Genomic DNA, 23,027 nt, shown 5'->3' with positions numbered 1-23,027 from the left:
AAATGTACACTGCTTGTGTTATTAACCAAAAAATAAAATATTTAAAAGTCATACAAAACTACTAATACATAACAAAAATGACTCGTTCTCTGTTGAGAGTGACTATAACACATTTCGGTTCAAGGATTATTTAAATAGTGGAACCATGCGGAACCATGCGGAACCATGAGGAACTAATCCCTCAACTGCATAATGGACCCCCCCCCTCCATACAGATCAGTGCCCCCCCCCCCCCCTCCACCAGTCCCTGTATTTATTTGAACTATAGAGGGCGCTATACACAATTAGTGGTGACTTTTTGGAGGTGTGCGACCCCCCCCCCCCCCCCCTTTTTCTATTTTTTTTTTCATAGGACAGTAGAGGTTACTTGGCATGCATGGGCGTGTTGTCCATCTGCGTCCTAGGGAACAAACTGGTCCACATGCATGTTGCATGCAGCAGGAAGAAAATAAACAAGACTGGACTGGTAACTGACTGGAGGACATCACTTTCTTGCTCTATGATCTGAGGGTAAGTATAATTTCTTCTGGCCAACTTCCTCTTATTATAGTCGATTGATTGAATGGCACACTAGCTAGGCCTACTGTTCCAGTGTTACTATATTGTGATGCAAGTGGCCAGAAGTAGCGAGCACGGTCACGGTTGATGGTCCTCGGTCATGCCCATGGTCAAAATATGGATTGTTGAATGTATTGTTGATTCAACTTCGAGTGTGTTTGCATCCATTGCAATTAAAATGATCAACTGATTTGCAAGCCAATGCCAATAATATGGCAATGAATGCAACAATCCCCTTTTTCAACTAGGTTGTCGCTGTACGTACGTGGTCAGGGTCAGGATGCGCAGTGAGTGAGTTACTTACATACTTTGTTGTCTTGTTGGGTGGGCTATTGAAAACTTGCCATGTTATGTCATTGTCGGTGTCAGCAGGCATGCAGGCAGGGACTCGATGTCTAAAAACTTCAGGCTTGCTTGATGCTGGGTGTACATAGTCATAGGGATAACTTTCCGTATGGCGCCACCACTTTTTCACTCATTTTTACAAAAAGTGATATCTCATTGAGGTAAATTAGATACTATAATTATTTCATATCGAATGAAAAATTGGTGGCGCCATACGGAAACTTTTCCGTTCGCAACTCTCAGCAACAGAGGAGTCCAACCTGGACCTGGGCTACTCTAAAGTCTTGTGGGGTGGGGGGGGGGGGGGGGGGGGGGGCGTCAGTGAATGATGATGGCAATCCATGGTTTGTAGTGATGACAGCTCAATGTATTGTTGTATTCAAATTCAAGTCAATGATCAATCGAGCATTGAAGTAGACTTAATAAAAAAAATAATGCCAATGAGAAGCTTTAACCACAGCCCGCTTTGATGATCATGTTGACACACAACATGATCATCAAAGCGGGCTGTGTGGTCAGCCTGTACATTGTATTCAAACTCTTTCCCAGCATGCCCAGCTAGCTACTGCTCCACAGATTATGAATGATAAGGTACATGCTTAGAAATAACTTGGTAAGAGGTCATTTCCATGTACAGTCAGTAGCATACATACAGACACAGGCCTGCTTTGATCATTTTTTGTATTACATTTGTAAGTAATTTATTCAAGGCCCCAGATGCAAGCAAATTTCATCTCTTTGGGTGTACCCCTGGTAAAGAAATGTCATAACATTAACGCTTAATTTTTCTCATTCAGGAATTTAAGCTTGTCAACATGGACTTGGCAAAGTCTGCCGTTCTGTTCTTCACTTTGTCATCTTTAAGTCTTGTAGAAGGGTTAGACAATGGTTTAGCCAGGACTCCACCCATGGGCTGGAATTCATGGGAGAGGTTCCGCTGTAACATAGACTGTGAAAATGATCCTAAGAATTGCATCAGGTAAGAAAAACTAATGAACATAAAGGACACATCCAGTAGCCGATTTCACAACACTTTACGCAACTGCGTAAGCTCACTTGCGCAATGTTTATGGCGCAAGTTGCTGCATAAACATTGCGCAAGTGGACTTACGCAGTTGCGTAAAGTTTCGTGAAATCGGCTACAGGCCTGTATGCTTTGTTTTTGAAAGGGTAAGGGCATCAAGGCAATTTCTCCTTGGTAAAGGGCACCTACGTGATGACATTGTAAATTTCTACTGGAGCATTTCAAGGGCACCAAGGCAATTATCAGGGGGCATGGAGGCAATTAATCGCCTTCATTGCACCCGTGAAGTATCAGGCCTGCATAAATATCATAATACTCAATATGCAGGCTGGTGAACATTGTAATCATCCAGGGGACAAAACAAGACTGACAGGTTACGTCACTTTAATTGTGTTGGACTGTTGTCAACCCCTCATTCAAAAAAACTAGAGCCCCTTTCACTTGAAATTAGCCAGGGTCCCTTGCTAAATTATAGCAAGGTTGTAAACTTTTACAAGATGTACCTTGTGTGAAAAGACAACAATGTTTGTGAAGTGTCCAAGGTCCTTGTAAAATCTTGTCCAACATTGCTACTTTTTGTCTGGACCTAAGGTACACAGGAAGACTTAAACAGACTTCATCAATATTACACTTGATTTGGTTTATGAAGTTCACTTTGTTGAAACTATTACTATGAGTGTTATTTATCTACAGTGAGGTGTTGTACAGAGAAATGGCGGATGCATTAGCGGATGGTGGTTTTAAACAGGCTGGGTATGAGTTTATCAACATGGATGACTGCTGGATGTCTAAAGCAAGAGATGCACAGGGTCGTCTGCAGCCAGACCCACTCAGATTCCCAAATGGCTTAAAGGCTCTTGCTGATTATGTAAGATTATGTATTCAGCATTCTACTGTAACCTTGTGTTCATCATCATGTCGGTTTTAAGGCTGTTGTCCAGTCTGTTCTGGGTTGGCCTGCTTACTCCCTATGGCTCTCCTCCACTTGGCCCTGTCTGTCGCGTCCCTTGCATTGACTCACAAGCAGCCCTCCACTCTTTCCTGTCCAGCATTAGTGCCCTCATTCCCCCTGTGTCACTGGGGCCTCATCCCGACGCAAAGTGTTTATGAATGTGGCTCGCCTCCGTCCCTTTCTGCCTGTTCCCTGATTTGGCTCCTACAGGATGGTTAGATGGGCTGGTAGCTCTGGGTTTTTAAATGCAGTTGCCTGCCAGTCCCATCCACCTGTCCCTTATTTTTAATTGATATGCGGATGGTCAACATAGGCAATAGGAATATTATTTCCAATAATTGTTTGTATTCACAGATCCATTCGAAAGGGTTGAAGTTTGGTTTATACCAGTCTATGGGTCTGAAAACCTGTGCTGGGTATCCTGGCATATGGGGTCATATTGAAGATGATGCTAAGACGTATGCAGAGTGGGGTATAGACCTTGTCAAGATGGATTCCTGCTATAATCTTGGAAAGAAGCTGTTTGGTGAAGGTATAGTGTACTCTACTATGTCAAAATTGTGTATTCTTCTTCTTGTTGTCCATGCTGCGCCAATAGTTGTTATCGCGCCCTCTTGTGTTGGCTAATCTTTGTCACCATCTTCCCAGTTGGTAAAAGCATTTGTATTTGGTATTCTTCTGGAGGCTACCTTGCGTTGTTGCATCCATCTTCTTACCTTGGCGGCCTTTTTAACGACAAAGTAAAACGCAACTGCCAAAGTGGCGACATAAACAAAGATAAGCCAACACAAGGCGCTGCTCAAATGCTATCCCTCTAGTAGTTGGCACACTGAAGGGCAGTGTCCAGAGCCTTAGCTAGGTCATCAGTAGTAGTTGGTGATGGAAGTACGGGGCAGATAAGCCAACACAAGGCGCTGCTCAAATGCTATCCCTCTAGTAGTTGGCACACTGAAGGGCAGTGTCCAGAGCCTTAGCTAGGTCATCAGTAGTAGTTGGTGATGGAAGTACGGGGCAGGTAAGGAGATGATCCATGGTCTGCCGCTCTCTGCATTCACAGGTGTCAAGACTGCCAAAGTGGTGACATAAACAAATAATTTAGCCAACACAGGAGTGCACAATTACAACTACTGGCGCTGCTCAAATGCTATCCCTCCAGTAGTTGGCACACTGAAAGGCAGTGTCCAGAGCCTTAGCTAGGTCATCAGTAGTAGTTGGTGATGGAAGTACGGGGCAGGTAAGGAGATGATCCATGGTCTGCCGCTCTCTGCATTCACTTCACAGGTGTCAAGACTGCCAAAGTGGTGACACAAACAAAGATTTTAGCCAACACAGGAGTGCACAATTACAACTACTGGCGCTGCTCAAATGCTATCCCTCCAGTAGTTGGCACACTGAAGGGCAGTGTCGGTACCATTAGCTAGGTCATCAGTAGTAGTTGGTGATGGAAGTACGGGGCAAGTAAGGAGATGACCCATTGTCTGCCGCTCTCTGCATTCACAGGTGTCGGGACTTGCAGTGTATTCCCAGTTCATTGATGAAGAAGTTTTTTCCAAGTTTTTACAACTGCTAAAGAACTGACCCTGTATTTAACCAATGAAGAAGGCCCCTAGTGCCCAATGACAAGCCCCATATTGACTTTGGGTGTCTATGGTTGTGGTGTGTCATGGCCGAATACTTAAGAGCACCATACAGATTCAAACTCTGGTGTTTCTGATCAGCAGAGTGTGAGTTCGAATCCCAGTCGTGACACCTCTGTCCTTAAGCAAGACACTTAACCATGATGCGTCGTCCTTCGGATGGGACGTAAAGTGGTCCAGTGTGTTGTTTATTGCACATAAAAGAACCCGGTGCCCTTATCAAAAAAGAGAAGTAGCTCGCCCCAAGTCTCCTGGTTCGATTTGCTGCATATTACGCCGTCACCACCCTGTCAACCATTACATGGTGCTATGTAAAAGGAGTAGGCTCATAATTCAAATGTAGTCCCACATACCTTGCAGGAAAATAACTTACAGTTTCACATCTACGCAGATGATATACACTGTGTATTCTTCTTTCGACCCCGGCAACCACAATTCCATGATATCTGCACTCTCACAGATGTCGACATGCATTGATGAGATCATGTCTTGGATGATTGTCAACAGGCTCAAGCTCAACGAGAAGCTCAACGAGAAGACCGAGTTCCTTGTGGTAATCTCTGATCACCTTAAGCACCTCCTGCCAGCAGTGACTCTCCGTATTGGTACCAAGATCATCCAGCCCTCTGATGAGAGTGTGCGCAATCTCGGTATTGTGTTTGACACTTCCTTGAGTATGAATGCTCAAGTAACATGCCTGTGTAAAAGTCCCAACTACCAGATGCGCAATATCTCATAAAGTATGACCATTCAAGATCTTGGAGGATAACCTTCAAGATATTGGTTTCTGTGTGTAAATGCACAGCACCTGGCTATCCTCTTGCCTGTCTCTCCATCGGCCTGGCCGCTCAAGTCTACGCTCAGCATCCGACACTACTCGCGTCATGGAACCCAACTCAATCAAGCTTCTTAAGTTGGCTTCAAGTCGCACATTCTCTAATTTTGTTCCACACACCTGGAATGCACTCTCCACCTCAATCAGGAAAGCCGACTCTCTTTGAACATTTAAGAAGTGTATCAAACATTATCTGTACCTATCTAAAGTGCTGCGTTCTTGACGTAGTGGCGCTATACAAATGCCCTATATGTATGTATGTATGTATGTAAAATACTGTATGTTAAAGCGCCATAGTCATGGTTTTGACATCACCCTGGGCTAATAATTCTAACTGTGGCCCTCATATCAGTCATATTTTCTTTACTGTTTCGTTATTTTCAGGGCAGGTACAGTCGACTGCTGTGCCCTGGGCACAGTTAACTTTGACGTCATCTTGATAGAAATAGGGGCCTAGCTATTGCAATGACTCCTTTTTAACCAATCAGATTAGAGGAATCTATATATGAGGTATATAATATTTTCTGTTGACTATTTTCTTATTCAGGTTTCATCAATATGTCTCGTGCCCTCATTGAGACCCATCGACCTATTGTGTTTTCATGTGAATGGGCACATGAACTCAATGTAAGTTATTTCTTTCGTGTAGATGCATTTTTTAATGAATCTCCAATACTGCTTAACCTCCCATCTGAAGGACGACGCAAGGGTTAAGTGTCTTGCTTCAGAACACAAGTGTCACAACTGGGACTTGAACCCACACTCAGATAAACCAGCGCTTGAGTTCGGTGCTCTTAACTGCTCAGCCATGACACCCCCTTGCTCTGGAGTAGGGGTGAGCAGTAACATCCTTTGGTATTCTTGAACCCAATTGAATAAGGACCTAGGCAGAGACACTGTTAAAGTGGGCTGTGTTTCACCCTATAAGTGATACAGTGTGAAAAGGTCTTTAGTAAGTGTGATAACATCTGTGAGTAGGTGTCCCCAAGATTATCTAAGAAAACCTGTATTCTTCAGCAGAGTGTGGGTTTGCGTTCCGGTCATGACACTTGTGTCCCTGAGCGAGACGCTCAACTGTAATTGCTTCTCTCCACCCAGTGGTAAATAGGTACATGTGAGGGCAGATTATTCTTGTGACTGATTTAGCTTAGTATCGCATATTTGTTGTACATGGCCTATATACTCCCCAAGTAGCTGAAATGGTTTAAGGAATGAATTAAGGCCCAGTGAACAGGGGTAATCATGTTGGGAGCGCTTTGAGGCACCCTTCTGGTGTGAAAAGTGCTATATACAAAATTGTTATTATTATTACTATTACAAATGCATGTAATATACTTTTTTGAAACAGTTTTGTTGATGTAAGTAACTCTTTATCATTTGATCTTATTTGTTCAGCCAAACTTCACTGAAATTGGAGAATATTGTAACTCGGTACGAGATTTTGAAGATATGCAGGATTCCTGGGACAAAGTGCTTTTCATTCTTGATTGGTTTGCATCAATGCAAGACATCTTGGCTAATGCGTCTGGACCTGGGAGATACAATGATGCAGACTTTGTAAGTGGCTACAGACTTCATCTGAAGTATACTGTGTACAATATGTTATTCATGGAAACAACATTTAAGACAAACAAAAGTTAAAAACCTAGGGGTCTTTCTCAAACCTCGGCTTGGGCTTAGGCTTAGGCTCCAGGCTCCATCTGCTTATGTTCAAACCTCGCGTGCGATATGCACTGCAAGCCGAGGATTGAGAAAGGCCCCAGATTTCCTAGAGGTGGAGAATGTACTTGGCTTCTTTAGCCATTTTGAGATATGGTGGACACACTCATATGACACTATTAGGTTTGGGTAAATTTGTGGGTATACACCCAAACCAAACAGTGAACTCCTTTAGTGTCCACCATACCTCAAAAAGGCTAATGGGGTTAAAGAAACAACTTTGCACATGGAAGAACAAATGTTATCAATTGCTGATACAGAGAAAAGGTGCACACTTTGTTACTAATTCCAATGTGCTTTACAATTCTGTGGTAATTGCGTATTGTGACTGAGCTCTGGTGTTTATGATAAGCAGAGTGTGGGCTCAACTCCTTGTCTTGACACTTGTGTCCTTAAGCAAGACACTTAACAATTTCTGCTTTGTTTTGCCTGGAACGTAAACTCAGCAGAGTTTGCACAACACACAGGACATACGACTTTACGTCCCATCCAAAGGAGAAAGGGTGTCTCTTCCTTAAGGACAAAAGTATCAAGACCAGAACCCACACTCTGCTGATCGGAAACACCAGAGCTTGATGCTGGTGTTCTAATCCACTCGGATAAGAAAAGGTATTGGGTTTTCTTATACAGCTGACTGCAGATTGGGCCTCAGCACCTTACAGGAGCTGTGTAAATAAATGTGTCTTGTAGTTAGAACATACCTCTGCATAGTCTTTGAAGGGTGATTACTTTTATATGTTTTGTTTGCGGTAACACCATGTGTGTACCTACTTGCCGAGTAGAGTTTTGTTCTTAGGGAACGGGCTTTCTTTATTCTACTACCGCGGAGTAGATTTATCAATGTTCGGGAGGTATCTTAGTTCTGAAAAGAACTGTCCTGCTTTTTAGCTACTACCCTGGCGGAAGGTATATAAAATTGACTGAGACTACTACTTTAGCTTATAGAATCGTAAGTAACTGCACTACCACAGAGTCAGTTCTTGAGTTGGTCTCATATTTCGACTAGCTTGCTCTAGTCATCGTGATTACTAATGGTTTTGAAAGCAAAGGTTTCACTAAACTTGTTGATGATGAACATCTTTTTCTTCCTCTAGCTGATTATTGGCGATTTCACCCTGAGCTATGAGCAAGCCCAGTCTCAAATGGCTCTTTGGTCAGTCATGACATCCCAGTTGTTTATGTCCAATGACCTACGAGATATTGATCCCAAAATGAAGGAGATTTTACTCAACTTGGAAGTCATAGCTGTCAATCAGGACAAGCTGGGCAAGATGGGCAAGAGAATCTACAAGGTAAGACTAAGACATTGCTGACTTTTCTAATAAAATAACTCATACAACATGACATTTTCTGTGTGTTGATTTGTATTATTGTGTCTTGATGATGGGGTCGCCTTCACAAAGAGTTGACTAGTCCTAGGAGATGTTAAAAACTGAAGGCTAGTCCTAAGTTAGGACCAGTAACTCCCAACTCAAGAACTCTTTGTGATGTCCACCCCTGGTGTATTTTGTGGGGAAAAACCTGAAGCAAGCTGTGTAAGCTCTCTAGTGGGGGTAAGAAATGTAGTGCATTATGTGCAAAGCCATAGGGAGAAGAACAATTATATTGGTTTCAAATCAATTATAATAGTAAAAATAATAGTGGCTTCTTATATAGCACTTGTATCTGTCACTCAGTGATGCTCAAGGTGCTTCAACATTAATTGTTTTCTGCAAGGTGTTGTGGAGCTATGTTCTGAAGTATTAAACCTATTCATCGACATGGCGTTATGTACTTGTAATGGTATACAAGGCCTTGTGGCCCAATATGTTGCGATCAGACTAGGAACACCGGGGTGAACCTGTGTTCTTTTTTGTGACTACACAACACATTTACCTACTGGTTTTTGTGCCTATCTCCACGACTCAGCAATAATGGTTAGGTGTGGTTGCTTAAGGACACAAGTGTCAAAAGCAGGACTCGAACCGACACTCTGCTAAGCAGAAATACCTGAGCTGGAGTCCGGTGCTCTTATCCACTCGGCCACGCCATCAAACATCACACGTGAAAAGCAATGAGTTGTCAAGTGTAACACTTTGTTCTCAGTCCAAGGAATTATTTGTGTTTTCAATGAGTGGTGAACTGTTGCTGTGATCAATTATATACCCTCTTTACATTCAGAATTCCTACTTTGAGGTTTGGACTAAAGTGATGGAAAATGGATCATATGCAGCTGTGATTTTCAGTCGAGCTACGGATATGCCTCACAACTTCACAACAACCATGAAGGATCTTAAGATCACTGACTCACCACTTTACTCAGTACGAGACTTGTTCAAGCACAAAGACATTGGAAACTTTAAACAAAATGATAAATTGGAGGTTAGTGTTAATCCTAATGGAGTAGTGATGATTAAGGCTACACCAACAAACAATGAACAAAATGCATCTCTGTGGAAGGAAGGGAAATGAACAAAAATTTAAACAAAATCTTAAATATTCAAAGACTTTCCAGACATTGTTTTCTGATGACTAGTTGTTTATGTGTTCTCTTATAGTCACTAAAAGTTAGTTATATGTAGTACTTTAATTTTTTTTTATATATTTATAAAAATAAAATACTCTATTTGCTGTTTTTACTTTTGTATCAACCAAAATGTCAGGCTCTGAGCCAACCTTTGTACAAATAACTTACAGGGTTTACCGAAGGCAGTGGTGAAAGACTTCTCTTGAAATATTATTCCATGAAATGCTTTACTTTTCGAGAATACATTAAAACAATTATCAATTCTCGTTGTCGAGAATTACTGATTTATTTTGAACACATGGGTGCGGAAACAAGGGTGGGTTTTCCCTGTTATTTTCTCCCGACTCCGATGACCGATTGGGCCCTAATTTTCACAGGTTTGTTATTTTTTATATCAGTTGTGATACACGAAGTGTGGGCCTTTGGACAATACTGTTTACCGAAAGTGTCCAATGGCTTTAATGATTTGGGTATATTTCACAACTTTTATAACTCTTACAGTGATGATGTTCAGTGGAATGGTAGTTAGGGGAGTCGGGTGGCTTGGTGCATGGGAATTGCACTACTACTGTGACAGTTGATCTTTAAATTAATAATGATACTTTAATACCAAATTAATTGTGACACACTAGCTTTTCAGCCTGCAATAGACCTTATTGAATAACCCCTTTTTGCTATGAAAAGTCGCCATCTTGTAGGGCGAACCGTATGCGCGTCCAAATGCGTACATCATCGAAGCACACAGCACGCAACATTCGCGGTTTTATTTCTGTGGCAAATGCACGCACACACACACGCACAGACGCCAACTTGTAGGTCAGACATTTGAGCCGCGTGACATCATATTCAATACGGTCTTTTGTGCCTTTCACTCTGGCATAGACCTTATGCATTTACATCATCCAGTGGCCATCTTAGTGAAAAAACGGTGACGAAACAATCGAAACGCACAGATTTGTACGCGCGGTGCACAGGATTGGCCAATGAACAACCTCCTTTTGACCTCTAGGTGAGGGCGCCCTACTGAAATGACGTCATGTGCATAAGGTCTATTGCAAGAGATTGCATTTTTTGTCATTTGGGTACGAGTCATGTTCCTGAAATATTATTTTTATGTTATTTTCATTCAACGATGTTTATCTGAAGCTTTATTTAAAATCTATTGACTATGTCAGATGCCACCTTTTCCACAAAAGAGTGAAAATATTATATTGCGGATTATATTTGTCCTATTGTTTTTGTTTCAAGAAATATTTTCAGTAAAGTAACAGTCAGGAGATACAGTAAAGTACTCAGTAAAAAATTCAAGCAAAACAAACGTGTCATAAATTGTCAACAATTTAAACTGAATCCATTTAATCTCACATTAAATTTAAGAAATTAAACAAGTGATGGTTGATTTGAAAACAAAAGGTGGTTCTTAAATAACCAAATCACAGTAGGGTGTAAATGATCACCAATCACTGAATGAACTACAAAGTAATCTATAAAAACTGCCAGTTAGAGGTGATTTGAGTTTCAAGCATTAATGTTTATGAAATGTAATCAGGGAGAGGTAGAGGGGGAGGGGTGAATTTTAGGTAAGATAGAGTTGTGACCCTAAAAGTCTTCATTGCTGCTGGTGTAGTGGCTCAAGGTAAATTTCAGCACAGTAGTTCTCCTGTGTGATGGTAGCTCTTGGGCGGCGCATGTCCAATGAAAGTTGCTGAATTTGTCCATTCTCTCGCATTGATGACTTGGTGAATTTCAGCAGTTCTGTACTTGTGGTAGTCCAAATTACTGAGTGTGTTTTGGCTAGATAGTTTAGTTTTGACTATTAAATTGTACTTGCATTCATTTGCTTAGCAGAATATGCTAATAACAGGCTAGCTAAAGTACAAAGGATGGTAGACCCCCCCCCCCCCACCACTGTTCAAAGACTATTATCTATTTAGACCAGTTTGAAGTTCATTATTTTGTTTAACTTTAGTTGACAAAACAACTCGTAGAAATGCTTATTAATCGTAGACAGGAATATTAAGAACAGAACTTGGTGGAGATTGCCATGCTATGCTTTCTTCTCTTGATCAATTGCTGGAGGAAAACAAGAAATAAATAAAAATCATGAGTTATAATACTATAATGTTACAATCAATTTATTTATTCATTTTGTGGGGGAGCTCATGCATATTTAATATTTTAATAACATTTGTCTGTACACGTGACATACTCAGTCGCCATAGCCTACAATTACAAAATACATGATTTAGATTTGGAATTTGAAAAAAGTTTACACTGGAGAATGGCATTTGGCAACATTAATTATTTTTAATTAAGCACAATGGTCAATGTGATTCGTGAATATTATGGATATGATGATGGCTTACATTCTTTGGTTGGAAGTGGATTATTTTCTTTTGTTTCCACACTCTTCAGTTTGCCCTTGTTGAACGTAGTAACTTCTGAGATATCTCCTGGTCTGTCACCCATGTTGATACTTCTCCTGGATAGAAAAATAGAAAAAATGCAGAAATATGTGAATATAAATTACCTTTTTTGCCCCATTTATTGTCTTAATCATGTTAATTTGACTTAGAACTGACATGACTGGGCTGGGGCGCTGTAGGCCCCTAATCCGTAATTTGTCATTCGGTCGTACGAGATGACAAAATTCGAAAAAAAGGAGTACAGCGCCCCAGCAGCCAAGACTGGGTCTATTCTTAATTCTTGTTACTTAGTTAAAGTTTTTAGACTCTATTTGACTATATTATTATTATTATTATTATTATTATTATTATGATTATTTATTCGGCCAAGATTTCAACAAACAGTACAAGATACAATATTACCGTACTAAAGAAATATAACAGTATAAGAAACAATGAATGTAAACTTATGACACCTAGAACAATTGTAAACCAATGATTGAATGAGACAGAGCACTGGCAATCAAGCAAGACAATTATAAAAACAGACAGGACAAGCCCATTCTAAGATGGCCAGGATTAATAAAAGTGAACCTAACCACTGTGACTCGAAAGCCTATCAATCCAATCTTAATATTGGTTTGGTTTGCGGTTGGCCAGGTTGGCCTTGCGGCTTGCCTATCTGCTGATCTGGTCATGCCGCGCATGTCATGCCTGTCAGCTGGTCAGTGTCAGTTGGTGCCCATAATAATTCAAAATTTTCTCAATTTACTAGGAATTATTGCTAGGCCTACTGCAGGCCTACTGCTACTCTAGGTAGGGGCCTAGCTTATTTCTAGTTCATACGTAGACTTTTAATTTTTAAATGAAACCGAGTGAAAGTGCCCTTTCCTTTCCCTTTGCAAAATCAAAAATGTTTTTGTTTGCCCTATCACTCAGTATCAAATGACAAAAAGTCAAAGCTGAAATTTTAGGCCTGCATTACAAGTCAAGTGCAATCAGCATGATCAGCAGATGAATAGAATCTGGATAACACTAACATTTTAACACTAAAAAAAATGTCTAAAACAGTAGGGGCCTAACACTTTTTAAAACAGCAGAGGTAAAAACCATGGAAACTGAGAAATGAGGAAAGAAATCACTCTATCTTATTATAAATCTCAGTCTCCCCACCCCTGAAAGGTATAATGTTGAGGGGGTGTCTGTGAAATCACTAATGACTGAAATCACCCATTATAATTAATTATATTTGTCAAGTTTATTTTGAACGTTTGTTTAGAAATCAAACTAGGCTAGAGGCCTACACAGAAAAAGTAGAACTCGATCTGACCATGCCGACTGGCATGCCTGCCTGATGTCAATGTCATGTCAAATTTTATTCATTAAATTGCTGTTTAAAAAGGAGAGTTTTTAAGTATTTACCGAAATGAGCAGCTTCAGCACTATTTATACGTCAGTCGGTCTGGTTGCCTTTTGCAGTTTCTCAATTCTCAAACACTGAACTTCGATGGAAGGGAGAATGATGCGATATGAATTATTGCGTTCGCAAAATTAAATTTCTGGCTAGCATTTTTTTGTTTTTTTACGCGCGCGCATCCGCGCAGAAGAGACAGCGGACTGTTTGTTATCGAGTGTACAGTCGTTCGTGCGCACATTTGCATACGCGCTAACGTGTGATTGATGGCATGCCCTGGATGGTGGTGGTGCGCATGTTCACCAAGGTGTCGTCTTTTAACTTTTGAGAATATCCATACGCGTATAACGCTGTTCAGCCGCGCATGTGCGGCTTTTGCCCGCCAAATCCGTTGCCGACACGATATTTCCCTGGCTGTGTGAACGTACCATAACACAAATAGGGGTCAGGAATTGTATCTTTGCAACTTTCTATAATTTGTAGTGAACATTAGTGTGTCTGTTTATAAGAAAAAATGTAAACCGCTGAAACATTGTTTATTCATTGGAAATATTCAACAATGCTTGATCCATTTGTGTAGTTTGTTTTTTTCTTTCGACCGCTTGGAAAAGACTCCATTAATTTTGAGGCAGAATGTCATAATTTTCCCCTGGCAAAAAGCCCAGTAAACAGTGAGTGCCACCAAAAAGTTTCTAATAATGACAAAACACCCTATCAAGTCGGGTCTGGTCGTGGAAATGTGAGCATGTAAAATTGTTCAATAGGTATCGATTTTAACAATAATAATATTGGTTATTCATTATTAACTGAAAAAGGTTTTCTTATCATCAAGTGAGAAGGGAAAATACAATGTTCCTGACTACTATTTTCTTCTATAGACAAGTTTTTAAATTACCATTCCACAGCAATTTATAAGGTTAAAACGTGATTCAATTAGGATCAAGATAAAAATGACCTTTCGTATTATAACGCTCTCATTGGACAGAAGTGTTAACGTTTAGTTCATTTTTAACGGTCCCAATAAATAGCGCCCTCTTACAGTTCGGTAAACCAGGGACACCATGACGTCATCATCACACAACCTCTCTTTTGTCGGCGGTCACCCCGCATCTTCGATCGTGCTCACAATTTTCGCTTCCCGCGCGCTCGACCCCATGTTTTGGTAGAATTTTTTTAACGGTCTCTTTGTATACCTCCCTCTACGGTTGTACTAGTTTCATATCCCCCCCCCCCCCCGATGACGTCACATTCACGAAGACAAAACTTTATCCGGCGGCCGCCATTTAATTCCTCGGTTAAGGCGACTAAAACTTGAACATTAAGCTCGTTTTGACAGCTTACAGAACTGACAGTTTGCCCATAATTGCCTTTTGGAAACAGGACAATGTGCTTTTGATATTAGGGTAAGTTACGATATGAAGAAATGTAACAGTTGTTTTTCTTTTGCCTATAAAAAATTAATAAAATAAGATGGTCATGATTGTCAGTCACACACCATGCATATGCACACTGCGCAACGAATGGCAGGCTTATTTTGTGCTGCATCTTTTTCGTGAAAAAGGGCAGGTAGATATTTGAATTGCACGCTCATATCAATTTATAGCACCTAATGAACTGGGCCAAGTTTCACAAAGCTATTAAATTAAGCAGAAAATACTGCTTGACAAATTCCTTTGTTAATCTACTATTTTAATTTATACTTTTTAGTTTATTTAGTAACCTGAGAAAAGATTTAAGTAACCTGAGATAAGCTTACTTATTTTGTATACTTTTCTTTTTTATAAAATAAAAACCAAGGCCTAAGCTGAGCTGAGTGGGGCTCACACACAGTCACAGCCACACACATAACAATGATTTTAAACTATCATCAACCATGTCAACAGCTCTCCATTGCATTGATTGTTACCTAGTAAGTTTTTATGCTAACAATTATTTTGAGTAATTGCCAATAGTCATTATAGTGTCCACTGCCTTTGAATAGAGTGATTTTTTTTATTATTTTACTTTACATTTGAAAATGTTTAAATCACAATCTCATTGACCTAACTTGTCCAATAATATTAAAATTGTATCATGTAAATCTTTAGTAATACAAATTAAAATTCCAGATGCCTGTCCATATTAGTATAACTCGGTTTCTTTTTGTCACTTTCCTTTCAATATCCACATGCTTTCCTTGTTTCGCATTTATATTACTAAAGAAATAGTTCTTTTTCAATTTACACTTATTTACAGATACTGTTCAGACAGCGAGGACATCTCTGGACTCTACATGGGAAACTAGTGACAAGAAGCCAAGATTCATTAAAAGTTCAAGACCAGCAAAGGTAATATTGATGTTTCAAGTTATAAAAATTGTTAAAACCTTCGGACAGTGTGAAAATGTTGTACATTTTAATACACAATTACTTTGTTCAGTAGGATTATTTTTCAATGAGTCAAACTACAGGAGAAAGGGGCCGAAATTCAATTCACAAAAGCCTACTTACTTTAGAAAACAATAAATTGGGAAAAGGGGACATAGAAAAGGGTTACCTACTAAGGTTGTGTTTTCAAGCTCAATTACCAATTCTCAAGAAAAAAAACACAAATTAATAGTACTTCTATTAATCAAGAATTTAAGGGGGTATCCATTTATTCTTTGATCGGAAATTAACCTCTCAATCATTTTTTTATTGATCGGAAATTAACCTCTCATTCATTTTTTTATTTATTTTTTCACTCTGCAGGCAATGTTTCGTAAAAACAAGGGACAAGAACTCATCAGTAGGATTTGAAGCGTTGCATGGTTGGAGTAATAACCAGGTGACGTTTGGGGTAGCACCATTTGTAAATCTCTTTTGAGTAATGTTGGTTCTCAACCAGTGAATGAAAACACACAATTTCCCCAGTACACTACTTAAAGAGATGTTCACCTTGCACACACATCATCACCTTAAGAACCCATCAGAAGAAACATCAGCCATCAACGCTAATGATGTTGGAATTGTATTACACGATACTAAACTGTAAAAAAAAAAAAAATTATCCTCGCAGCAAACGTGAAAACAAAACAACTTTTTAGTTTTTGGTACTGCTTAAAAAAGTGCTAGAAAAACACAAGTGAGAATTAAAGCTTGACAGTTTTTTGATAAATGTTCATTATTTATAATATAGAGAAAACTTGTGATGTTCAACAACAACTTCTTGGTGTTATGTTAACAATTATAGTTTTACCAAACTTATTTGGACTCATTCATTGACAAATCAGAGAAAAACCACATGAATAACACAAGGCTACTTGTCAGGAACTTTATCTTTGCAACTTTCTATAATTTGTATTGAACATTAGTGTGTTTGTTTATAAGAAAAAATGTAAACCACTGAAGCAATTTGTAAATAAAACATTGTTTATTCATTGGAAATATTCAACAATGCTTGATCCATTTGTGTATGTTTGTTTTTTTCTTTCGCCCGCTTGGAAAAGACTCCATTAATTTTGAGGCAGACTGTCATAATTTTCCCCTGGCAAAAAGCCCAGTTACAGTGAACGCTCTGTTTTTCATGAATGTTTTGCCACCAAAAAGTTTCCAACAAAAGAATTCTCTTAAAATAATTTGAAAAACACCCTATCAAGTCGGGTCTGGTCGTGGAAATGTGAGCATGTAAAATTGTTCAATAGGTATTGATTTTTGGGTAGTTAATAATATTGGTTATTCATTATTAACTGACTAAGGTTTCTTATCATCGAGCGAGAAGGGAAAATACAATGTTCCTGACTACTATTGTCTTCTATAGACAAGCTTTCAAATGAACATTCCACAGCAATTTATAAGATAGTTAAAACGGGATTCAATTAGGATCAAGATAAAAATTACCTTTCTTATTATAACGCTCTCATTGGACAGAAGTGTTAACGTTTAGTTCATTTTTAACGGTCCCAGTAAATAGCGCCCTCTTACAGTTCGGTAAACCAGGTACACCATGACGTCATCATTACACAACCTCTCTTTGTCGGCGTCACCCCGCATCTTCGATCGTGCTCACGATTTTCGCTTCCCGCTCGACCCCATGCTTTGCTGCAGCAGGAGGTTGGGGTAGATTTTTTTTTAACGGTCCCCTTGTATACCTCCCTCTACGGTTGTACTAGTTCCCCCCACCCCCCCCCCCCCCGATGACGTCACATTCATAAAGACAAAACTTTATCCGGCGGCCGCCATTTAATTCCTCGGTTGCAAAAACTTGAGAACATTAAGCTCTTTTTGACAGCTTTCAGAACTGACAGTTTGCTCATAATTGCCTTTTGGAAACAGGACAATGTGCTTTTGATATTAGGGTAAGTTACGATATGAAGAAATGTAACAGTTGTTTTTCTTTTGCCTATACAAAATTAATAAAATAAGATGGTCATGATTGTCAGTCACACACCATGCATATGCACACTGCGCAACGAATGGCAGGCTTATTTTGTGCTGCATCTTTTTCGTGAAAAAGGGCAGGTAGATATTTGAATTGCACGCTCATATCAATTTATAGCACCTACTGAACTGGGCCAAGTTTCACAAAGCTATTAAATTAAGCAGAAAATACTGCTTGACAAATTCCTTTGTTAATCTACTATTTTAATTTATACTTTTTAGTTTATTTAGTAACCTGAGAAAAGATTTAAGGAAATTAAGTAACCTGAGATAAGCTTACTTATTTTGTATACTTTCCTTTTTTATAAAATAAAAACCAAGGCCCAAGCTGAGCTGAGTGGGGCTCACACACAGTCACAGCCACACACATAACAATGATTTTAAACTATCATCAACCATGTCAACAGCTCTCCATTGCATTGATTGTTACCTAGTAAGTTTTTATGCTAACAATTATTTTGAGTAATTGCCAATAGTCATTATATTATAGTGTCCACTGCCTTTGAATAGAGTGATTTTTTTTATTATTTTACTTTACATTTGAAAATGTTTAAATCACAATCTCATTGACCTAACTTGTCCAATAATATTAAAATTGTATAATGTAAATCTTTAGTAATACAAATTAAAATTCCAGATGCCTGTCCATATTATTAGTATCACTCGGTTTCTTTTTGTCACTTTCCTTTCAATATCCACATGCTTTCCTTGTTTCGCATTTATATTACTAAAGAAATAGTTCTTTTTCAATTTACACTTATTTACAGATACTGTTCAGACAGTGAGGACATCTCTGGACTCTACATGGGAAACTAGTGACAAGAAGCCAAGATTCATTAAAAGTTCAAGACCAGCAAAGGTAATATTGATGTTTCAAGTTATAAAAATTGTTAAAACCTTCGGACAGTGTGAAAATGTTGTACATTTTAATACACAATTACTTTGTTCAGTAGGATTATTTTTCAATGAGTCAAACTACAGGAGAAAGGGGCCGAAATTCAATTCACAAAAGCCTACTTACTTTAGAAAACAATAAATTGGGAAAAGGGGACATAGAAAAGGGTTACCTACTAAGGTTGTGTTTTCAAGCTCAATTACCAATTCTCAAGAAAAAAAACACAAATTAATAGTACTTCTATTAATCAAGAATTTAAGGGGGTATCCATTTATTCTTTGATCGGAAATTAACCTCTCAATCATTTTTTTATTGATCGGAAATTAACCTCTCATTCATTTTTTTATTTATTTTTTCACTCTGCAGGCAATGTTTCGTAAAAACAAGGGACAAGAACTCATCAGTAGGATTTGAAGCGTTGCATGGTTGGAGTAATAACCAGGTGACGTTTGGGGTAGCACCATTTGTAAATCTCTTTTGAGTAATGTTGGTTCTCAACCAGTGAATGAAAACACACAATTTCCCCAGTACACTACTCACAAGAGATTTTCACCTTGCACACACATCACCTGAAGAACCCATCAGAAGAAACATCAGCCATCAACGCTAATGATGTTGGAATTGTATTACACGATACTAAACTGTAAAAAAAATAAAAAATTATCCTCGCAGCAAACGTTAAAACAAAACAACTTTTTAGTTTTTGGTACTGCTTAAAAAAGTGCTAGAAAAACACAAGTGAGAATTAAAGCTTGACAGTTTTTTGATAAATGTTCATTATTTATAATATAGAGAAAACTTGTGACGTTCAACAACAACTTCTTGGTGTTATGTTAACAATTATAGTTTTACCAAACTTATTTGGACTCATTCATTGACAAATCAGAGAAAAACCACATGAATAACACTAGGCTACTTGTCAGGAACTTTATCTTTGCAACTTGCTATAATTTGTATTGAACATTAGTGTGTTTGTTTATAAGAAAAAAATGTAAACCACTGAAGCAATTTGTAAATAAAACATTGTTTATTCATTGGAAATATTCAACAATGCTTGATCCATTTGTGTATGTTTGTTTTTTTCTTTCGACCGCTTGGAAAAGACTCCATTAATTTTGAGGCAGACTGTCATAATTTTCCCCTGGCAAAAAGCCCAGTTACAGTGAACGCTTATTTGGACTCATTCATTGACAAATCAGAGAAAAACCACATGAATAACACTAGGCTACTTGTCAGGAACTTTATCTTTGCAACTTGCTATAATTTGTATTGAACATTAGTGTGTTTGTTTATAAGAAAAAAATGTAAACCACTGAAGCAATTTGTAAATAAAACATTGTTTATTCATTGGAAATATTCAACAATGCTTGATCCATTTGTGTATGTTTGTTTTTTTCTTTCGACCGCTTGGAAAAGACTCCATTAATTTTGAGGCAGACTGTCATAATTTTCCCCTGGCAAAAAGCCCAGTTACAGTGAACGCTCTGTTTTTCATGAATGTTTTGCCACCAAAAAGTTTCCAACAAAAGAATTCTCTTAAAATAATTTGAAAAACACCCTATCAAGTCGGGTCTGGTCGTGGAAATGTGAGCATGTAAAATTGTTCAATAGGTATTGATTTTTGGGTAGTTAATAATATTGGTTATTCATTATTAACTGACTAAGGTTTCTTATCATCGAGCGAGAAGGGAACATACAATGTTCCTGACTACTATTGTCTTCTATAGACAAGCTTTCAAATGAACATTCCACAGCAATTTATAAGGTAGTTAAAACGTGATTCAATTAGGATCAAGATAAAAATTACCTTTCTTATTATAACGCTCTCATTGGACAGAAGTGTTAACGTTTAGTTCATTTTTAACGGTCCCAGTAAATAGCGCCCTCTTACAGTTCGGTAAACCAGGTACACCATGACGTCATCATTACACAACCTCTCTTTGTCGGCGGTCACCCCGCATCTTCGATCGTGCTCACGATTTTCGCTTCCCGCTCGATCCCATGCTTTGCTGCAGGAGGTTGGGGTAGATTTTTTTTTAACGGTCCCCTTGTATACCTCCCTCTACGGTTGTACTAGTTCCCTACCCCGATCGATGACGTCACATTCATAAAGACAAAACTTTATCCGGCGGCCGCCATTTAATTCCTCGGTTGCAAAAACTTGAGAACATTAAGCTCTTTTTGACAGCTTTCAGAACTGACAGTTTGCTCATAATTGCCTTTTGGAAACAGGACAATGTGCTTTTGATATTAGGGTAAGTTACGATATGAAGAAATGTAACAGTTGTTTTTCTTTTGCCTATACAAAATTAATAAAATAAGATGGTCATGATTGTCAGTCACACACCATGCATATGCACACTGCGCAACGAATGGCAGGCTTATTTTGTGCTGCATCTTTTTCGTGAAAAAGGGCAGGTAGATATTTGAATTGCACGCTCATATCAATTTATAGCCCCTACTGAACTGGGCCAAGTTTCACAAAGCTATTAAATTAAGCAGAAAATACTGCTTGACAAAATTCATTTGTTAATCTACTATTTTAATTTATACTTTTTAGTTTATTTAGTAACCTGAGAAAAGATTTAAGTAACCTGAGATAAACTTACTTATTTTGTATACTTTCCTTTTTTATAAAATAAAAACCAAGGCCCAAGCTGAGCTGAGTGGGGCTCACACACAGTCACAGCCACACACATAACAATGATTTTAAACTATCATCAACCATGTCAACAGCTCTCCATTGCATTGATTGTTACCTAGTAAGTTTTTATGCTAACAATTATTTTGAGTAATTGCCAATAGTCATTATATTATAGTGTCCACTGCCTTTGAATAGAGTGATTTTTTTTATTATTTTACTTTACATTTGAAAATGTTTAAATCACAATCTCATTGACCTAACTTGTCCAATAATATTAAAATTGTATAATGTAAATCTTTAGTAATACAAATTAAAATTCCAGATGCCTGTCCATATTATTAGTATCACTCGGTTTCTTTTTGTCACTTTCCTTTCAATATCCACATGCTTTCCTTGTTTCGCATTTATATTACTAAAGAAATAGTTCTTTTTCAATTTACACTTATTTACAGATACTGTTCAGACAGTGAGGACATCTCTGGACTCTACATGGGAAACTAGTGACAAGAAGCCAAGATTCATTAAAAGTTCAAGACCAGCAAAGGTAATATTGATGTTTCAAGTTATAAAAATTTTTAAAACCTTCGGACAGTGTGAAAATGTTGTACATTTTAATACACAATTACTTTGTTCAGTAGGATTATTTTTCAATGAGTCAAACTACAGGAGAAAGGGGCCGAAATTCAATTCACAAAAGCCTACTTACTTTAGAAAACAATAAATTGGGAAAAGGGGACATAGAAAAGGGTTACCTACTAAGGTTGTGTTTTCAAGCTCAATTACCAATTCTCAAGAAAAAAAACACAAATTAATAGTACTTCTATTAATCAAGAATTTAAGGGGGTATCCATTTATTCTTTGATCGGAAATTAACCTCTCAATCATTTTTTATTGATCGGAAATTAACCTCTCATTCATTTTTTTATTTATTTTTTCACTCTGCAGGCAATGTTTCGTAAAAACAAGGGACAAGAACTCATCAGTAGGATTTGAAGCGTTGCATGGTTGGAGTAATAACCAGGTGACGTTTGGGGTAGCACCATTTGTAAATCTCTTTTGAGTAATGTTGGTTCTCAACCAGTGAATGAAAACACACAATTTCCCCAGTACACTACTCACAAGAGATTTTCACCTTGCACACACATCACCTGAAGAACCCATCAGAAGAAACATCAGCCATCAACGCTAATGATGTTGGAATTGTATTACACGATACTAAACTGTAAAAAAAAAAAAAAATTATCCTCGCAGCAAACGTTAAAACAAAACAACTTTTTAGTTTTTGGTACTGCTTAAAAAAGTGCTAGAAAAACACAAGTGAGAATTAAAGCTTGACAGTTTTTTGATAAATGTTCATTATTTATAATATAGAGAAAACTTGTGACGTTCAACAACAACTTCTTGGTGTTATGTTAACAATTATAGTTTTACCAAACTTATTTGGACTCATTCATTGACAAATCAGAGAAAAACCACATGAATAACACTAGGCTACTTGTCAGGAACTTTATCTTTGCAACTTGCTATAATTTGTATTGAACATTAGTGTGTTTGTTTATAAGAAAAAAATGTAAACCACTGAAGCAATTTGTAAATAAAACATTGTTTATTCATTGGAAATATTCAACAATGCTTGATCCATTTGTGTATGTTTGTTTTTTTCTTTCGACCGCTTGGAAAAGACTCCATTAATTTT

At 38.2% G+C, this 23,027-nt stretch overlaps 1 protein-coding gene and 3 long non-coding RNA genes across 5 annotated transcripts; all 4 read left to right on the top strand.

Moving 5' to 3' along the window:
* Positions 1-407: 407 nt before the first annotated feature.
* Positions 408-9,805, top strand: LOC117305520 (alpha-N-acetylgalactosaminidase-like). 2 transcript variants are annotated; one of them, XM_033790389.1, is made up of 8 exons: positions 408-510; positions 1,701-1,882; positions 2,621-2,795; positions 3,234-3,411; positions 5,899-5,978; positions 6,747-6,908; positions 8,165-8,362; positions 9,231-9,805. In XM_033790389.1, exons 2-8 carry the CDS (start codon positions 1,719-1,721, stop codon positions 9,519-9,521), a joined length of 1,248 nt encoding a protein of 415 aa, XP_033646280.1. In that variant the 5' UTR covers positions 408-510; positions 1,701-1,718; the 3' UTR covers positions 9,522-9,805. The 2 variants fall into 2 exon arrangements, with proteins under 2 accessions (XP_033646280.1, XP_033646281.1); XM_033790390.1 differs by lacking the exon at positions 408-510 and adding an exon at positions 767-849.
* A 4,838-nt stretch (positions 9,806-14,643) lies between these two features.
* On the top strand, positions 14,644-16,809 carry LOC117305571. Its single transcript, XR_004520701.1, has 3 exons — positions 14,644-14,798; positions 15,631-15,722; positions 16,125-16,809. It is a non-coding gene; the product is annotated as an uncharacterized LOC117305571 (long non-coding RNA).
* Positions 16,810-17,575: 766 nt separating this feature from the next.
* LOC117305570 lies at positions 17,576-19,334 on the top strand. The gene is made up of 3 exons (XR_004520700.1): positions 17,576-17,710; positions 18,560-18,651; positions 19,054-19,334. It is a non-coding gene; the product is annotated as an uncharacterized LOC117305570 (long non-coding RNA).
* A 1,473-nt stretch (positions 19,335-20,807) lies between these two features.
* Positions 20,808-22,565, top strand: LOC117305568. The gene is made up of 3 exons (XR_004520699.1): positions 20,808-20,942; positions 21,784-21,875; positions 22,277-22,565. It is a non-coding gene; the product is annotated as an uncharacterized LOC117305568 (long non-coding RNA).
* Positions 22,566-23,027: the final 462 nt, after the last annotated feature.

This window comes from Asterias rubens (assembly GCF_902459465.1).
Source record: "Asterias rubens chromosome 8 unlocalized genomic scaffold, eAstRub1.3 super_scaffold_89, whole genome shotgun sequence".
In the NCBI taxonomy this organism is placed as follows: domain Eukaryota; kingdom Metazoa; phylum Echinodermata; class Asteroidea; order Forcipulatida; family Asteriidae; genus Asterias; species Asterias rubens.
Note: the sequence above shows the minus strand (reverse complement) of the source record. Positions and strands in the feature narration are given on the sequence as shown.

What these genes read in the sequence shown, in the direction of transcription:
- LOC117305520 (XM_033790389.1), top strand. Translation starts at nt 1,719, where the DNA reads ATGGACTTGGCAAAGTCTGCCGTTCTGTTCTTCACTTTGTCATCTTTA. An exon ending in AAAGAAGCTGTTTGGTGAAG is followed by an intron (nt 3,412 to 5,898) that starts GTATAGTGTACT and finishes TTTCTTATTCAG; the next exon opens with GTTTCATCAATATGTCTCGT. An exon ending in GATACAATGATGCAGACTTT is followed by an intron (nt 6,909 to 8,164) that starts GTAAGTGGCTAC and finishes TTCTTCCTCTAG; the next exon opens with CTGATTATTGGCGATTTCAC.